General features: G+C 36.2%; 1 protein-coding gene across 2 annotated transcripts; it reads left to right on the top strand.

Moving 5' to 3' along the window:
• Positions 1-188: 188 nt before the first annotated feature.
• On the top strand, positions 189-14,115 carry LOC128025988 (FERM domain-containing protein 6). 2 transcript variants are annotated; one of them, XM_052612637.1, is made up of 14 exons: positions 189-335; positions 4,710-4,907; positions 5,160-5,250; positions 7,039-7,118; positions 7,442-7,521; positions 8,390-8,585; positions 8,939-9,094; positions 9,607-9,672; positions 10,702-10,770; positions 10,970-11,144; positions 11,719-11,982; positions 12,304-12,435; positions 13,284-13,351; positions 13,432-14,115. In XM_052612637.1, exons 2-14 carry the CDS (start codon positions 4,830-4,832, stop codon positions 13,681-13,683), a joined length of 1,707 nt encoding a protein of 568 aa, XP_052468597.1. In that variant the 5' UTR covers positions 189-335; positions 4,710-4,829; the 3' UTR covers positions 13,684-14,115. The 2 variants fall into 2 exon arrangements, with proteins under 2 accessions (XP_052468597.1, XP_052468598.1); XM_052612638.1 differs by having other exon boundaries at positions 190-335; positions 7,445-7,521.
• The last annotated feature ends 1,164 nt before the right edge of the window (positions 14,116-15,279 follow it).

Below are 15,279 nucleotides of genomic sequence, written 5' to 3'. Positions count from 1 at the left end.
TTGTTGTATATCTATTTAAAAGGAGGATCATACATATGCATGAATTTGGCGGAGGGGAATTTGTTTATATAGGTTTTTACCACGGACAACCAAAGTTTTACAGTTTTCCCTCAGTATTTCAGTTTTATTGTGCATTAGTTGTTGTCGCTGACAAATTTTACCTATTGAAATTTAGTAGTAATGTGTTAGTTTTTAGTGCGGTGTAATGAAACCTCCCCCCCTCGCAGCTGTGATTTGGTTCGGTCCTATCGACAGCTCCGATTCTCTCATCAGTGAGTTGTACTACAACAGCATCAAACTGGAAAACAAACGTGCACTCGCGATTTTAATAAGCGGTAAGTGCATTTTTCAGCTCCTAAGAGCATTTTTTTTTTTGTATTTGAAAGTAATGTACTAGCTGTACCTGTGGCAAGAATGTATTCTGGATCTAGGCTAATTCAGCATGTGCACAGAATTATTTTAACTACAGTCATGGGACTTAAAAAATCATGTAACTGTTTGTTTGTTGTTGTTGTTTTCCATCTGCAATATTTTGTCAGAGAAACTAATTGATTTATGGTCGTTTTGAATGTTTTGAGCAATTCTTTTCTCTTTATAGTCAATAAATGTGATGTGACCTCATTTATCTCTATTTTTATTTATTCTTTTTTTGCAAATAATAATACATTTATTAAGCTTTTTTTTCTTTACAATATGTTTTAAACACATTTGTTAGATATGTGAATCTGTTTTCTCTGAAATTGTTCTGTTGTTTGTCATATATTCCACCATTAAGCTTAAGCATTTTATATTGAGCATTTTGTCTTTGTACAGTCGTTATAGTTACAGCTGAGCTCATTTTCTTTCTATAGAGTCCACTTCACTGTTGTTTACAATATAAAACGAATGCAAAACCTTTGGCTAACTTTTCATTAGCCATTAAAAGAATTCAGATTTGATATATCTATTCTAAATCTGGAAATTAGGCTGATTTGTGTGTTTTCATGAGTGATATTGAAACTTCTACAGTTACTTTCCCACCCATGAAGTTGCTCTGCAGGTTGTTTCTTTATATGAACACTGAGATTGTAGTGTATGATGACACTAGTACAGACAGTGAGCTGGATTTAATGCACAAGAATATAAAATATGGTTAAATATAGCCTTTGGACAGATTTTGAACAGTTTGGACACATAGGAACTTTTAGGCTGTGTGAACGGTACAGAAAGGAAATCGGTTGGAAGTAAATTGCGGATATAACAGACTCACCCTTTGACAGGTCTAAACATGAACGCACATTCAACGGACACAGAGTTATGCAGGTTCATGACAAGATGATGAGTGTTTTTTCACAGCCACAGATGGGTGCAAAACCGGCTTTTGACTTCTTCTCAGATCTTAGTGGTTGGTAAAGCCTTGTGATTGGCATTGTGCAATAACTCAAAAGTTGCTTTCCTGTAGGAACTGCATTTCGCTTGAAGTGCCTGATTTATGCTTGGACATCATTGCTCTCAGTATTTCCTTAACAAACAAGCTCACCAAGTAGCCTGCCTGTTATCGTGAGGCTCATCTGAATCTGTTTACACTGGAATTGCTCTGGAATGGACAGACACAGTGATATTTGCATGTGTTCAGAGGTGCTGGGATTGTGAGAGAAACATAGCCGCAAACTGTTGGTGTGGTTGTGCTGAAGATTTGTTCTTGCTTCGAGACTTGAGTCATCCTTCTTTATCTGTCCTTGCAGAGAAAGTTGCTTTTTCAGAATGAAGAATGTTAGAAGCTAAATTTACTGTTGTTTTTCTCAGAGAGGCGTGTGTGCCTGAAAGTTTGATTTGATTTAGAGTGACAGTTTCCAACCAAACCAACTAAATATTCAACTCTATGAAAACAAAATGAATCAAATCTAAATTAGAGAACATTTTGTCAGCATTTATTCACCCACTGTTTGAGTTCCTTTTTTCCCCATAGAAAACAAAAAAGTGATTTTTTTTTTGTTCTTGCAAATACAGTGAACTTTAACTGAAGCTTTCAAGCTTGAATGTAAGGATACAATATGATTCTAAATGAAGCCTAAATTACTTGTTTGCTTTACTGTAAGGCTTACGATATCAGATTATGTACGATACGGTACTATATCTTTGTGTGATGGACAGGCAGTTATTCAATAAACTTCCTTATTTAACGAAAGAAGTACCAATTTTGAATCTGATATGTTCAATTCATCTTTTGAATTTTGTTTCATCTGGTTCACAAACCCAATCGGAATAATTCTTTCACAAATTGACTGATATGGTTCTTGAATTCAGCTCATTGATTAAATCATTTGATCCCAGTGGTTAACAGCTCACTGGAGGGAAAGTTTATCAGTGAATAATGACTTCATATTCTGTATCTTGCACAAAATCAATACTTTAGTTAGTATGATACTTTTGTATCCTTTTATGAAGACTGAAATTGAAGTTCAGTCTTATGGTGTTGGAGTATATGTTCTCTCTGACCTTCTGGGACTGTTTGCGGAGGTGTTCAGGTCTCATTCACTTTCAGATTGAACAAACAGGACTGTGGGTTGAGTTGGTTTAAGTGTTAAACTGCCAACTTCCTCTTGTTTATCAGTTTCTTGACATCTCTCTAAATAAATTATGAGCAGTTTGACATTGTTTGTTGCAGATTTCCTGGGGATATGTACATGATATTGGCAAATACAATTGGGATGTAAATGTATTAGGGCTTATAAATAAGGATGCCCAGATGATCTGGGCAAAAACGTGTAGGTTTCAAGGCCAATGTTGCTTTCTTACAACTAGATCATGTCCTTAGGTTTTTTTATGGTATTCAGACTTATACAATTGGTTTAGTTTGAAGTACTGGGCATTGATCTGTTGGCTAGTTTAGATTAGACTTTGTCAAAAATATGAGAAGAGTTGTGATAGTCTTGGAAGAATCAAACAAAGAAGTAATGTTTTGCACTGGATGCCATCCAACAAAAGTGTGTATGTAGGGATAGATTATGCTTTTCTTAATTGAAGAAATGAATTTCAAAATGCTGAATTGTTGGCGTGGATAATATATTGGTCTATACAGTTCTTGGATGTTGTATTTTATTTCATGACACCTTTGGAATAACATCATTAGTGGTGTGTATTACACTCAATGTTTGTTTCTGGTGCTGTTCCCAGTAAGTCAAAAGCGATGATGACTGTCATACTTTTGTGAAACACAAAAGGCAGAACAACAACTTTAGTCTACCTTCATTGGTACTGTATGAAGAAAAAATATGCAACAGAAGGAAATGTCATTAATTGTCTGCCTAACATCTCCTGTAGTGTTCCATAGAAGTCAAACCGGTTTAGAACAGCATGAGTAGGTTACAACAGAATCTTAATTTTTAGGTTAACTATTCCTTTAACATCATATCTCAGTCTTTAACTGTCCTTCCATTATCTTTTACTCTCAGGGATGTGTTTATTTTTTTCTGTATGCCATGTATAAAATGAGACTATATAAAATAAAGAAATCAGGACTAGCAGCTGGATTCCCCTGAGGCTGTAGCGGTTAACCGTAGCCTAACGTCTTGATTCACAGGTGTGGATGACATTACTGTGGCTCTGAATCACCCGAAGTTAAACACGTCACTGTAAACACAGTGTGAGAGAGCAACAGCATTAGAACAGCCAAAAAAACATTGTCTGATCTGTGCATATTTCTCCTGTTTCACTGGAGAAAGCAATATTATGTATAGAAGAAGACTGGTAGTTTAACTTGGAGCCTTGGTTTAAACTTAAAAGCGTCTTAATTATGATTTATTTATTTTTTAATTGTAATGGACTGAAGTCATGTGGATTACCATGTTGTTTTTATGGCATCCATTAACTACAAAAAGATCCATTGTTGAAAAGTGATGTAATGCTAAGAGGGCACTTTGCTGGAACTCCTGTGTAAGAATAAGTTTTGGTTAAAAGTAATGATAAAGATTTCAATTACATTCATACATTTTAAGTGTGACTTAAAGGGGTCATATGATGCGATCTCAAGTTTTTCTTTCTCTTTGGAGTGTTACAAGTTGTTTGTGAATGGATCCCTAAAGCTGCAAAGATTAAAGTCTCGAACCCAAAGAGATATTCTGTATAAAAGTTGAGACTCGTGAATTGTGATATTATATTTTTTCCATGTCGTCCACCTCTACATCAAATACACAAAATAATGTCCTCTGTACAGCATTGTAGATGAACGGGCTTAGTTTTGTATCAACAGGACAATGCTGATGTTTTTTGTTCAGTAAAAAATGAGAGCAGGTGGAAATTGAAGGTCCACAAACACAAGATCACCCAATAATATTCAACACAGAATTTGCGAGACTCATTGTTTTCAAGTTTAGCATTAATTTCATTATTATGTAATTGTGTTTATATAATCAACTCAACTGGACAGATTGTGCAACGTAATGAGCTTTTATTGCATGATTGAACTGTTTGTATGGACAAGTTTGTATGAAATATGAGCGCAGGATAAAACCTCATATTCCACCACAGACCTCCTCACCATTTCTGGACATTTTAATTACCACAGTATTTTTTTTTTTTTGGCCTTGTTTTGTGTTTTGAAATATGAAAAATATGAGTGCATGCTACTTTCAAACGTATGATCTCCACCCGGCAGATGATAAGATGGCCATAAAATCCTATACACTTACATTGAAGGAGAGTCTGGTTTGTTTTGTGCTGTTTTGCAGATAATCACAATGAAGGAGCCAATATCTGTGAGCAAAGCAACTTGAAGAGAAAGAGGCCAGTGTGAGTGTGTGACTGTATGTCTGTGTACACATATGTATGTGGATGAGCTTGCATAGGCCATGTCTGTCCCCACAAAACAAGAGAGGACAGTATGTGTCCTCCTTCCCACAAAGGAGACACTGGACATCACAGTGGGGGTAAATATTCAGCTCTTGTGATTTTTCATATTTTGATTTGCAGCATGTCTTCTTATTGTTTCCATGTTGGTCTGTCAATGACAAATTACAAAAAAGCAATAACCTACGTCTGGCTGTATTGTCTGTACAGTATATGCAATTTACATATTTGTGTTTATTGCATTGAATGCTTGCATTTAGAATCAGAATGCATTTCAAAATAATGTTTTTATACCGCATTCACTGTCAAATCTGTTTTTCTTTCCCTCCAAGTTGAAAGCAACAGGTCAAGATGTGTTTCACCGTGTCTGTGAGCTTCTCGGGGTTAAAGAGTTGCACTACTTTGGATTGACTTTAGTCAAAGGTAAGGATTGATTCTTCCCAATTACAGTGTACACTTTTAAAGGTTGCAGAGAATGAATGTTTCAGTGAACAGTTCTTAAAAGAACCAGTGTTTTCTTATTGTAAAGACCATTTTAATAATCTAAAGAACCTTTTCCACTGTAAAAACCTTTTGTGCAATAGAAAGGTTACATGGATGTTGAAGGTTCTTTATGGAACCATAGATGCGAAAGAACTTTTATAGTTGTAGTTGAGTTTATTTGTCTTTCACTGAAGACTTCCAAATGCAAATGCTTACAGCTCAAGGCCTTTTGGTCTTTTGCAAATTCAAGCAATGAATGCACTACATCCGAATGACATAATCTGCAGAACATGGTTAAATACACAAACTTGGTTTTATTCGCAGGAAATGTAGCTAATGTAGCATCTGATATTTGTCTTTTGCAATTCCAATCAGGTTCTTTCTACTGATCTTTCTTGTTCTTTCCTGTCTCTTTTTTTTCTCTCCTGTTCAACCTCTCATTGGAAAAGCCTCATTCCAGCTTCTTCCTCCCTTTGAATACCTTTTTATGATTTTGTGTCACCCTCCTCTTGGACAAGAACGTCTTTGTTTTTGTTTATTTGAGGGCTGGTGACCCCAGGGGATTGGAATCAAGCTATATTAACTTTGTTAAGCCTGGAATTCACCATGATTCACCAGAGAGTAATTGATATTGGCTGAGCGTTTAGCAGGGTCACAACCTTCTTGTCATGAACCTCGGATAAAGAGACAGGGAGTCAGAATGAATTTGAGTCATCTAGTAAGGGAGTTAGTGATGCAAAGTTAGCAGTGATAAAGGATGGATAAACAGAACGGAATGTGAACTTTCGCTTGTAAAAACATAACATAAAGTGTTCACATACATTTTTTATATAGATACTGAAACATACAGTATCAGAATTTTCAGCATCTAAAACTTAATTCGAATTACTCTGAATTGTCAATATCACACATCATTTATTGAATAATTCATAATAATAACTGAAAAAAGCTTTTGCCGCTTAATATTTTAGTGTTAACAGCGATACGCTACCATTCTGAAGTATGTAATCTTTAAATTTAAAAACTTTTATTCAGCAAGGATGCATTAAATAGATCAAAAGTAATCAAAATGTTACAAGATTTCGATTTCAAATAAATGCTGTTCTTTTGAACTTTCTATTCATCAAAGAATCCTGAAAAAATGTATCATGGTTTCCAAACAAATATTACAGTACTGTAGCACAACTGTTTTCAACATTGATAATAATAAGAAGTGTTTCCTGAGCAGCAAATCATTATATGAGAATATATTAGAATATACAAATACTAAATAGGTCACATTTACAAATCATATAAATCACATGGACCAGTTGGATGAAAAGGACGTGCGAACACTCTGGGAAATAAAATCCATTTCTTGGTTTTAGCTAAATCTTCTTACATTTTTCTATTGTGACATTTCTTTAAACCATCTTAATTCCATTCTTGCACAAGCTCCCTTTTAGAAGTGTTTCCATGATTTACTCAAAGTGCTAGAATTCTTTTGCAATCGCAGTCGCTCTGGCATCAGACTGCTAGTTTTCCTGGGGTGAGTTTTGTCTGCGGTTAGGGCTGTTGCATACCGGGGGCCTGCGTCCACCAATGGCTCAGCGGGTCTTTTCATTCCAGCCGTCTCCCTAATTGAGGTCATTGTTGGGCAGATTTCATGCATGAATTCATGATGCCATTGTTTGCACTCCGAGAGCATTTACGCTTGTTTCCTGTGTGTCCTTTTCTGGGCTGTTTTAGACAATGAGTACATCTTTCTCGACCTGGAAGAGAAACTTGCCAAGTACTTCCCTAAGGAATGGAAACAGGACTCAGGGAAGGTGAGCATAACACACGGTCCTCCATCATTAACACTATAAAAAAGTACCAAAAATTATAAACAACTATGGGATGATCATCATGGTGGTACCATGGTGTTCTTTTACATAGCTGTAATTGCCATGTCTCATCAGTGATAAATTATATCAATAGTATTCATTCCATCATAGTATCACTGTACCATGTCCTGCATGTTCCCTGTGGTAATCAGGGCGGTTACAGTATGGTAGTTAAGATAAACACTAGTAGTCCGGTCGAGATGTGGGAGTGACTTCATAATGAGGGGGTTGCCACAGTAACCTCGTCAAGCCTTTCTTTCTCTCAACAGGGGTCACAGAGGAGGTCAATCCCTCCCCTGCTCTGTCTGAAGGTCCAGTACTATGTGGAGAACGGCAGACTTCTCTGGTAAGAAACAGGCCAGAGATTCCCAGTGTTTAAAGGGAGGAACCCTCTCATTGGCCTCTTTCCTTCATTAGTTTTAATCCTCCGGGGGGTGTGGCCAGTTTGAGTGGGCTTGTGGTCTTGGTTTTTATGTGGTCTATCTTTGAAAGCTGTTTTTATTAGGAAGAATTTTCCTCCTCCATCTGGGAGTGGTGTAACCGTAAACTGCTCATAATGAAACTCAGACTAACTTTAGATTTGATTAAATGTGGGAAATGAGTGGAGGATTTTGAACTTGGGCTGAAGACTCAAAAACAGTCTCCTTTTTAAATGATTTTTTATGTGTCATATTTCGTTTTGCGTGATTAATATAGTTCACCTAAGATTAGAAGATTATGCTCGAATTGTCTTTATTTTGTTCTATTTTAAATTCTTAAATTAGGCTTGATGTGAATTCTTAGAAACATTTAATTTGAAATACAGTCTTTTAAAAGTTTAGGGGCCGTTTTAATGCTCATGTTAACCAAGGCTGCATTTATTTAACAGTAATAATTAATAACTCTGTAATATTATTACAATAAAAAAACGTTCTATTTTTATATATTTTTAAATGTAATTTATTTCTGTAATGGTAAAGCTGAATTTTCAGCATCATTACTTCAGGAATAGATCTAATATGCTGATTTGCTGCTCAAGAAACATTTCTTATTATTATCAATGTTGAAAACCGTTATGCTGCCTAATATATTTGTGGAAGCAGTAATACATTTTTTAAAGATTCTTTAATCAATAATAAGTTCAAAAGAACAGGATTTATTTGGAATAGATTTATAAATTCTTGCTAAAAATCGATATTCATATTTTTACATGTACATTTTTTTTATGTTCCCAGTGAGCGTAAAGCAAGAAAACTGTACTACTATGATCTGCGGGAACGTGTCTTGCGCTCAGAATGCAGACAGCAGGAGGAAGTGTATTTCCAGCTGGCAGGATACGCCCTGCAGGCCGATCACTCTGACCACCGCTCAGACGGCCACAGTCGGGGACACGCTGCGTATTTCCAACCCAAAGAATACTTTCCACCCTGGGTGAGTCTTCATTAGAGTGTATAAAATGTAATCACTTACATTTGCATCCAAGCAGGTAGTGCTTACTTTGTTTTGAATCCTAGTAAGATTCGTTTGAAGTTGAAAAGTCCCGAATTTGTTGTATGCTGGTGTCCTCACCAGTGTTTTTTAACTAACAAGACTTTCTTGGACAACCAGCTTCACCAGAAGGCCATGCTGATTGACTAGCATTTTTTTAAAAACACCAAACCAGCAAATTCTTATTGTGTTTTTACAGCAGGGGTTTGATTAAAGTTTTTGTAACTCTAATAAAGCATGGTGAGAGCCCACAGTCACTTCATAATCACGCATGACCTGTGTCTGCTCTCTTATAGATAATTGCGAAGCGTGGCATTGACTACCTGCTGTGTCACGGGCCCAAGGTTCATAAAGAGCTGTGGGGGATGTCCTCACGTGACGCCATCCTGCTCTTTATCAGAGAATCTTGCCGTCTGGAGGATGTCCCAGTCACCTTTTATCGCCTACAAAAGGTCAGAGGTCAAGCACGGTTATCGGATTGTCTTTCTGTAGGTCAAAACGTTCTCAGCTGTGGAATGTAGGGAGGTTTCCAAAGTATTTTCATCAAAGTAGAGGTTAAAGGTGAAGTAATTTCTGCACTACTAATGGCACCTGATGGAACTGCATTCTGCTTGATTGAGTCATATTACAACAGCAGCTCAACCAATGCTAGAATGATTTCTAAAGGATCAAGAGACACTGAAGACTGTAATGGCTTCTGAAAACGTACTATCACAGGAATTTTAAATTGTAACAGATATTTTACATTGTAGTTATATTTCAATATCACTGTGTTTTTGATCAAATAAATGCAGCCTTGGTGAGCATAAGAAACTTGTGTGCGCATATAATAAAGATGTGAATATTTTCATTTTCAGTTTTTAATATAAAAATTATTGTTATTTGTTTTAATTATGCAATATTATATATATATTTATATTAATTTATTATGAAGTGTATATAAGCATTTGTCTCTGTCCTGTAGGACAAGAAAGAAGAGAAAGGTTCAGCACTCCTTGGACTCACTCTGCGAGGAATGCAAGTGTATCAGGTGTGTGTATCAGAATGAATGAGGCTCTACAAATAGGGAAAACCACTTATTGTATTTAATTTGCTGCAGTGCAAAAAACTGGACACTGCAACATCACAACAGTAGTTGTTGCACATCACATGAAATCGACAGCCCCCATTGAAAACGAAAAAGGACTTCTGATTGCTTTCTGCTGCTAAACGTGTGTGAACAGCCTACTTTGTTGTGCAGTCCTTGTGTTTTCTCTTTGAGCCGGTGCCAATCACAATGATGGAGCTCTCCAGATAGGCCTGACTGGAATGCATATATTAGACGGTTCAGTCCATAAACAGGGATTTGGAGTGCATGCCTTTCCCCTGAGCCCTCTGATCTGCCCGTTAAAGCGTCTGGGGTTGGATTAAACTAAGGGCCCTGTGTCTAGGAGATCAAAGACCCAGTGTGGTGAGGCCCTGACCCCAACCTTAAATGGGCTCCCCTTCTGCATTGCTAAAGAACAGGATTTCTATTTTACTCCTTTCTCACACTGCCAAATAAGCTTATATTACAAACGATCTAACAAATGATTTGTGGATTTGAGCTTTGCAGCAAGTAGAGTTTAGCGATCTGATTGTTTGTCTATTTGAAAACAACTACTGAAACTGTAACCTGAATAATTTTGGTTGGAATGAACTGTGTATTATTTGTATTAGAATAACAAAATGTATAAAAATGTTATGCTTACTTAAGGCACGGTTTTTCTCATATAAATCTTAATATTTGTTATCTAATATAAATGTTATTGCAAAATCTTGTTTAAAATGTTTAAAAAAATCTAAATGCTCTATTTTTTTAAATAAAAATAGCGAATATTTTTATTGATTTTATTAAGTACATAATTAGCAATTATTATTTGGATTTCTCAAAAGTAATACATTAATCTGTAATGGAATCATTAAGGAACCCGAACCATTTAGTGAAATCAGAAACAGCCATTTAATTTTCTAACGATTTTTAACTATGAGTTGACCATTTTATGTGACAGAGGCCTTTTCTTTCTTCTTTATTTTGCAGGAGGTGAACAATGTGCGTGATCTGCTGTATGACTTCCCCTGGTTTCACGTGGGACGACTCACTTTTCTGGTAACAATTAATGTTACTGCTTTTTACGTTATTAGATCACACCAGACCTCACTGGTTCTCCCTCCTTCCAAGTCATTTTGGGTTGATTTATCTTGAACTCCATGAAGTGCTTTGAATTGTGGTGCTCGATCACCTGCTCTGACATTAAAAGCTACTTCTTACAAATCCAGAGGTTCTGTTTTCTGTCTTCTCTGCACAGGGGAAGAAGTTTGAGATCCAGCCGGATGGTTTGCCCTCTGCGAGGAAGCTGGTGTATTACACGGGTTCAGCCTTTCGTTCCCGACATCTTCTGCTGCATTTAAGTTCCTGTCACAGATTGTACCTCAGTTTGCAACCTGCACTCAAACACCTGCGGCAACTTGAGGACTCAGAGGGTGTGTGTCCACACAATATTCCTCTACAAGCCCTTCATGCTTGCTTTTGTAGTATGATATTGTTCCCCCCAGATTTTGCCATTTACATCACTCTGTTTCTAATGCAATACTTCAGAAACAGAGTGATGGAAACATAGATATTGACCTCTGGCTTCTCGATCGCAATATTTGAATCAAGCTTTTTTTCTCAAGCTGCTTTGAAATGATTTGAATTAAATTGAAAAATAAAGTGACCAGATTTTTTTTAATGAAAACTGGGGACATAATAAAATAAGAAATAATAACATGTATTATATAATAAACATAAAATAGTAAATAGTTACTGTTGCAAATAGAAAATAATTCAAAACAGTATTATAACAAAATTATAACTTTAGAAAAACACCAAAAACCGAGACAGAGATGTCTGGTCACCCTATTGAAATATACAGTTTATAAAATCCATTGATTTGGGTTGAAATAAGAACTGGATATGTTAAAGTGTTTGTGAGAATCACCCTTATTTGTCACTGAATTTTTGTACCATATCAGACTGTTTTTGACTAAATATAATTTCCTCCGTCTTCGGATCCAGAGAAGAAGAGGTACCGTGAATCGTACATTAGTGATGAGCTCGACCTGGATCAGCCGTGCAGCGAGGGCAGTCCCCGTCTGTCTAGACACTCCACCAGCAGCTCTGGCATTGTGGCAGACGCCAGGCAAGTCTCCACAGAGATGGTTTCCATGGTGGAGAAGGAAAAGCCCTTCATCTCCGCTGTCAGTAATGGCTCCTCACAAACCTTTGGCATTGACACCAGCAGCAAAGCTCAGACTGATGAAGATGAGTGGCAGGAGGAAGGTGAGGTTCAAACACTTTAGTGATATTTGGTATAATACTATTGCAGTCGTTTTGCAACAGTAAAACATGTCCTGCTTATCAGTTTGACATGGTCTGCTGACAGATAGGCATTGCTGGGATTCCTCACAAATGTAATGCTAGAAAGCTGCAGCGGTTGTTCTGAAGTTATTTAGTCTATTTGCTCAGTCAGCTTGACTTGCAAAATGTCACGTTCGCACTGACAATGAAAGACCAAATGTTTTGTCAGGTCTGTTAGGTTTTTGACAAGGTTAAGCATGGATTAGCCCATGATGGACAGTTTGTGATGAAATCTCAATGTAGATTTGCAGGAGATGGTGAAGGAGCCCGGGGAGGTCTCTGTGGATGACCCTGTGGATATCTTGCGATTGGCTGAGCTGCTGGAGGGCGTGTCCATCGACTGTCCCACCATCCAATCAGATACCGAATCTAAAGGTGACTCACAAAACAAACCGAATTAGGTCCCTTTCAAACAATTCTGCATCTGACACATCCAGTCTGAAAACTGATCTCCATTAATTGATCTGTTTCTAATTCATTTGTAACCAGTTGTTTAATTTTTGTATTTTTTTTTTTATTGTTGCTTAACATAAAAATAAAGTTACTGAAAGCATGGTAAAATATTTTAAATCATAGAGAAAGTGAATGCTTACAACCACTGGCAAGATTAATATAATTATATAGAATAATTTATTAGGGTGCTGATTATTATTTTATATTATCATATTATTTATCATATTATTTCAGTTGTATGTTTGATATATAATATTTAGCAGTTTTTTTATTTAAAAAAAAATACAGTAAAAACGGTGTGAAATATTATTAAAATTAAAATAGCTGTATTCCTTTTGTGATATGTTTTAAAATGTAATTTATTTCTATAATGGCAAAGCTAAATTTCCTGCAGCCATTACTCCAGTCTTCAGTGTCACATGATGCTTCAGAAATCTTTTTTTTTTTAGTTAATTAAAACAAATGTGCTGCTAAATATTTTTGTGGATAATTTTTTTTTTTGTAACGATATATAAGTCTTATCTGTCACTTGATCAATTTATTTCATCCTTGCTGAATTAAACTGTTAATTTATTTCCTAAACTTTTGAATGGCAATGTTTAAATTGAATGTGAACAAATCAATATGTCAGAATATTGTATCTGTGCATTAGGCCTTAAAGCATAAATTTAGTTTTTTGACAATTCGTAAATACAGTAAACCAATATTTTGCCCGCAGTCTTTGATTAGAATATATATCTCACCCTGTTTACTGTAACATCTGTTTCCAGGTCCACAAATGAGATCAGTTACAGGCAATGATCAAATGGACCTTTGTGATCCAGATAACATGAAACAGGTTTGCCGTCTATGTCTTCTTCAGTCTTTCCCTTTTCATTTCTTCATCATGTCACTAATTGCTCTCATCACCTATTACAGGTTTCGAATCAGAAGGCTCGTAACCCGGCCGACCGCTACAGTCTGAGTCTGGATGACGTGCGACTGTATTCCCCCCTTCTCCCTCTGGGAACGGCATCGGTTCCAGTCACATCCGTCAGCTACACGTTTGGGCTTCCGCACTCCCCGACCAGCCCGTGTCCAGACAGTACTTCATTCTGTGTCCAGCGCTCCACGAACTGCCTATCTCTGGACCTGCTGGATGATAACCAGTTGCTGGAGCTTGTCCTTTAAGAAACTGAGAAGACTGCTGTTGTCTTGCCATTAAACTGGACAGAAAAATAAAGACAAAACTGAGGCATTAAAAGGACACATTTTTATCAGGAATTTCATTAAAACTCAACCAATGTGTTTCTATGCTGTATGACAGTATGAACAAATGTTGGTTTTTTTGTTATCAATTTTTTTTTTTACAAATCTTCGGTCATGTAGAATTTTGTGTTGAACTTTTTTTAAAGAACATTGTTAATTAAGTAACATTAAGAGAAGCAAAGCATTACTACTCTAACACTGGGCCTTGAGAAAATGACTTGATAAAATGGTCTCTTCCAAGTAAATTCCACAATAAGCAACAGGAGTTCTCGCCCACACTGAACTTTCATTGGTACAAATCCTGTTCTGCATGGCAGAAGTGTATATTAAACAACTAAACAAAACATTTCCACATTCTTTGTGGACAGAATAATTACTTGTCGGATCACATCTACTTAGGACATGTTGAAACATGTTATGCTACAAATATGGTTTAGGGAAAGAAACTTTGGACTGCTGAATTTCACATTTGCTCTAAGATAGCTTGAGAACGTCAGAATCTGAGGAACATTCTCTGAATTACATTATGAGAACACATAGAAGCTACCAGAAAATCCACTGAGTGCACAAAAACAAGTCCTATACTCGTGCAATAAAATGCCATGCATTCCTTTAAACAAAGACTTTTAACTTGGGAGATTGTATGGCTAATCAGTCCTTAATATCAAATATGATAGAAGAATTCACTTCTTTTTCAGTCATGATAAGGCACTGAACATGCACCACATTTTGGTTTAAAACTATAATTGTGTACAAACAATACTTATGTTCCTGAATTACAAAGCATGTGTGAAGTGAACCCGCTTGAAACAGCAACTGGAACTAGGTTAAAAGGTCAAACCAAAATATTCCATGTCTGTTTTCTATGAGGTCTAACCACTGGTTTAATATAACATCACTTAGTTCTTTTATAACACATGTAACGTTGAACTGAGATTAACTTTTAAGAACAATAGGAAAAGTCTCGTTCGTTGCATTTAGATCATTGTTTGTTTTGTTCAGGATACATGGAACTCTTTTTTTTTCCCGATAATTACAAAACACACATCAAGCCCTCAGAGGTTGTGTATATAGTGGAGGGTGTCATTTCTTCATTTATGTATTGTAGACACTCATCCTATTAAAATCATTCTCATATAAGTGTTCCTTTCAGTGAAAGGAAAAGCACCAAGAATGAAAAGTATGAATAAACACATTTTGAAGTTCCATAGTATAATATGTGTATGACTTATTCATTACTTAGAAATACAATAAACTGCTAAAAGCAATTAGCATAAATGCAGGGCCATATTACGGCTTATTTCTGCATTTCCAGTAAAATTATCTCCCCCAATTCACCCCATGGTTTCGACCCATCCTACATAGGCTAAAGTCACTGAATGAGATCAGATAGAAATGTTGGATACTACTGGAAATGCTGCTATTATTTATTTATTTATTTTTGCTTGCCCCAGTGAAGCCTTTCTATAAATATAACTAATTAAGTAGTCAAACTCATTCTATATCAGCAGAATAGTG

This window comes from Carassius gibelio, chromosome A13, assembly GCF_023724105.1.
Source record: "Carassius gibelio isolate Cgi1373 ecotype wild population from Czech Republic chromosome A13, carGib1.2-hapl.c, whole genome shotgun sequence".
Taxonomy (NCBI): Eukaryota; Metazoa; Chordata; class Actinopteri; order Cypriniformes; family Cyprinidae; genus Carassius; species Carassius gibelio.
The sequence above is the reverse complement of the archived record's forward strand: the minus strand, read 5'-3'. Positions and strand labels throughout refer to the sequence as shown.

Coding starts and splice junctions, on each gene's coding strand:
- LOC128025988 (XM_052612637.1), top strand. CDS start 4,830: ATGTCTGTCCCCACAAAACAAGAGAGGACAGTATGTGTCCTCCTTCCC. Junction 4,908..5,159: donor CACTGGACATCACAGTGGGG/GTAAATATTCAG, acceptor TTTCCCTCCAAG/TTGAAAGCAACAGGTCAAGA. Junction 9,095..9,606: donor CCTTTTATCGCCTACAAAAG/GTCAGAGGTCAA, acceptor TCTGTCCTGTAG/GACAAGAAAGAAGAGAAAGG.